The sequence below is a fragment of the Conger conger genome, chromosome 7, assembly GCF_963514075.1.
Source record: "Conger conger chromosome 7, fConCon1.1, whole genome shotgun sequence".
Lineage (NCBI taxonomy): Eukaryota > Metazoa > Chordata > Actinopteri > Anguilliformes > Congridae > Conger > Conger conger.
In genome coordinates, this window is record NC_083766.1 from 52502171 (window position 1) to 52506427 (window position 4257).

The 4257-nt window shown below is 42.9% G+C and overlaps 1 protein-coding gene across 1 annotated transcript in view; it reads right to left on the reverse strand.

Annotated features, from left to right (window-relative positions):
• The window catches only part of LOC133133347 (ryanodine receptor 1-like), a 97391-nt gene extending 96606 nt beyond the window's left edge, over positions 1-785 (reverse strand). The window contains exon 1 of the mRNA XM_061249449.1: positions 738-785. Within this exon, the coding sequence (XP_061105433.1) occupies positions 738-785 (48 nt within the window). The remainder of the gene's footprint in view (positions 1-737) is intronic.
• Positions 786-4257: the final 3472 nt, after the last annotated feature.

The window sequence follows — 4257 nt, forward strand, 5'->3', positions numbered from 1 at the left end:
CCAGTGTCCTTAACTAAATTCCGTAATAGCTGTCTGACCTGTCTGTCTGTTAGTACCAGCTGTTCCACGGACGGGCTGCTCAGCACCTCAAAGTGACAAACCTTGGTATCCCGATGTATAAATAGATAACAATGCCACAAGCTGCACCGGGCCCTGTCCATCTCCAGCTTGGGTGGGGGACTTTCCCATCAAGAAAATCATTTGTGAGAAAGGTACAACTCCACGCAAAGAACGCACACAAATCACAGTCAACAACTGCACGTCACTACAACAAAACCACGTTGTCTCCTGTCAATCATCTCTCAAAGACTAGGCATACAGTAAAGACACACAGGTAAACAGAGTTATAGAGGTACCAAACTTAAACTTAGAAAAAGAGAGAGGAGAGAGAGAAGAAGAGATACGGAGAGAGGAATGATAAGGAGAATTGGCCAAAACTAGCCAAGTAAAGATAAAATGGAGTCCTTTAAAAAGTAGGACAGGGTGTTTTGGGAATTGAGGGTTCCGTAGCGGGTGAACAGTCAGTTGTTGAGGGGGCTGGTACCTGCCTGACAGAGACTCATAACAGCAGCTGGTATGAGCCTGGCAGGGTGAGGTAGTGGGGTATCAGGCTGACTGTGAGTGTGAGGGGCCCTGGGCTGCCTCTGGAAGCACAGGCACAGGTAATGACCCAAGCCTCACACAGCACAAGCATCATCCACACGCTGTGCCGCTACGCTAAGGCGAGCATCACTCACCGTCCGCAGGAACTGAATCTCCTCCTCTCCCTCCCCTCCTTCCGCCATCCTTCCCTCGAGGGCGATCCGCTGCTCCTCAGGACAAACGAGGTAATCCTTCCCTTTTTCTCTCCCTCTCTGTTCTGTCGCTCCCGGTCTCCGGCTTGTTCGTTCACTGTCTCTCTCTCAGCGACAGTGTGTGGGAGTGCCGGAGGATGGCATGTGGCTCCCTCGCTCTCTCTCTCTCTCTCTCTCTCTCTCTCTGTGTGTGCGAGAGAAAGAGAGTGACAGACAGTGCTCTGCCTCTCTCGAGCCAGTGAGGAGGCGGGGCCGGCAGAGGGCTAACCCCGCCTCTTCGTCCCCTCGACAGCACGTTCCAGCCGGTGTAACTGGGCTACTCCCACATGTTGACAGACCCCCCCCCCCCCCCCCCCCCCGCCCCCCTTCCCTCTTTAAATTGAGGATCTATAAAAGGAAAGCATGTGAGGAGGTCCCAGGAGGTTCCCAGAGCAGAAATTGCACAGACAATGATCAGTGGCAAGGATGTGGCTCATAATTTCAAGTCTGAACCTCACCTGTATTCACTCCTCTTTACACAATACCTCCAATATTACACTGAAGAGTAAATCTTACAGTGGATGTTTGTTTTTTGCATGTGACCTCTAATGATACATTACAGCAGTGGTTCTCCCTCCTGGTCCTGGAGAGCCTCAGTATATGTGTGATGGTTTTTGTTTTCGCCTTAATATCAGCAACTAGTTCAGACCCAAGAAACCAGGTGAGGTCAGTTAACTGTGTAATTAATTGATCAATTAAGTGCTGAGTAACAACAAAAGCCAGCACATCCTGCGGCTCTCCAGTCCCAGGAGTGAGGACTACAGCATCACAGTACCTGAAACAGATATAAGCCCGTGGATGTGGGCTTGTGGGTTTGTGATGCACTACTTCTATAGCCTTTTCCACACAAACTTAACGGCCATATTGCGACTAGCTACTTCTTTACTTTCAGATTCAGGTAATTTGTCATATATGAATTTGCAATATACTGCAGAACAAGTTATGACACAACTAGGAGCTCTAGAGCAGGGCTATCCAACCCTATTTCTGTGTATCTACAATGATGTAGGCTTTCATTTCACCCCTAAGGTTGCACACCTGATTCTTCCAATTATCAGCTCAATGAGATCTCTAGCTGTTGAATGAAGCGTGCTTTGTTTGGGTTAGGGTGAAAATCTATGGGACCTCAGAAAAGATTATAAATAAATAAAATATTTAAATATTTAGCATTGACTGAACACCAGTATTTGAGCGGAAATATTTTTAATTTGTTGTCAAATATGAATGGAGTTCAATGGGTTAAGCTTTTTGAGCTAAAAAATAGGTATCACCAGGGGCCAACTTCATCAGTTAGTTGAATTGATGGAAACGGGGCTTTTCACAGGTGCATAAGCTAAATAAGTTGGTGCGGAAACATTAACACTTGACAAAGGTTCCCTTTGTCTACAGTGGTGTCATGTCCTGGAAAGGTTACAGAGCGCCGCAATACGACTGGTTTTTTTAAAAGCCCTGAGTGCGGTAAAGGGTAGGGACAGTCCCTGCTATGTCAAATCAAAGATGAGTCTGCAGTTCATCTAACCACACCGGGCTGCAGCACTGCACAAGTGAAAAGGGCAACAGACCAAAAACAATGTGGTCTGCTGAGAAAAAAAAACCAGCTCAAGCTAGGTTTTGAAACAGCTGGTAGACCAGTTTAGACCAGTTCTATACGCAACATGGTTTGACCAGGTCAAGCTATGTTTTGAAATAACTGGTAAAAAAAAAGCTGGTAACTTCAAACTGGTGATATCTAGATTTTGCAGCAGGGTGCCTAAAAGTACTGTGTAAATGTGTTCCTAACCAGGCTGTAGGCAGTGTTGTTATAACCAGGTTAAATTGAGTATGCTGGACAGTAGGTAGTGGAGTGTTTAAGTCATGATGGGTTGAACAAACAATGCATGTGGTTCGACATAAAGCACATCATGTTCAATCGCAGCTTTTACGTCAGAGCGGGGTTAGTAGGAAAAAATAAACCACGCCTTGCGAAAACCACATTTAGAACAGTATGTTCAGCTGTGGTCGTCAGAGGTGAAGAGGCTTTGAAAAGAACAAAGGAAGATTCAATAAATCATATTTGAGGGCAGACTTGAAGCAATTAATCTATTTGAACTAAATAAAAGGATGCATGATAATCTCTAAGAAAATCTCTGAAATATGGGATATACAGTACTGTGCAAAAGTCTTAGGCACCTGTATAACATTCTGTACAGATAAGATTCTTTCAAAAATAATTAAATGAAAGGTCCTAAATAAACGTACTATCCATTTTACATGACATTTTAGTAATTTGGCAGAATAGTTAAAAACAATCAATATTTTTTGTGACTATCCTTCGGCGTTAAAACTGCATCATTTCTCTGAGATAGCCAACGCTGTCCTGCAGTTCTATAAGATAATCAGCAGGGAAGTTGTTCCAAGCATGTTGGAGAACTTGCCGCAGTTCTTCTCAGACAGCCTTGATCAAGTTTTTATGTAAAATGTAGTCAATTGCTTACAGTAATATGTTACTTTTTTTAATTAAATACAAAAATGTCTCTGTAAAATGTCATCTTTTGGAAAATGAATATTTGGAAATCTCAAATGTGTTCTTTTATACAAAAAAAATATATATATATATAATAAAGTCTAGGGTGCCTAGGACTTGTGGACAGTCGGTACTGTATGGTATGTATAGTTTGGTATGTATGCATTCTACTCTATGCAGGAGTATGCTCAGCAGAGAATCCAGGTGCTACAGGTCTCTAAGTAGTGGGAAGATAAGTGGTGGATTCAACATTAACACTTGTGTTGAAAATGATGTTATACCCATGGTGAAATAGTAACATTGGATCTTTAATATTATGAGTTTGCTTTGCATCTACAGGTGCATGTTAAGGCCAGCGGGATAACAAACTCCAGCAAGTGCCAACATTCTCCCCAAAAACCTGCTATCTCCATGCCAGGACATCTATAATTATGAAAGCAACAGAGTGGAAAAATCCAAAAGCAAAAACAGACTTAGCTGCTACAGGAAACGCTTAGAAGCTGTCCTAAATTACTAACTGCTGACACAGAGCCAAACCTTTTGCGTGTGACATGTTCACTTGATTTTTCTCAGTAAAAATTCTAAGAAATCGCAATTGTTCATGATAACTTTAGAAAAATGTTATGTTTAACCAAGTAGCATGCAAAGGTTGGGTCAGCTTCTGTTGACTTGAGATTATAACATGCTTTGACCAGGGGCATACCCATAAACACCACACACCTTTGACGCAAAACAACTGAATCAGACCATTTACTTTGTTCTTTTTTTGTTGCAAAAGTCTGCATAAACACACCCCTAGATCAATGCCTCCACCTCACCACTTCTTTCACTGTCATCTGTTCCCTCTCTGTTCTGTTTCCCATGGCAACTACATCCAGAGAAGCGCCATTATCTTTTTTTGGACATCCTTTTTGTTGACAG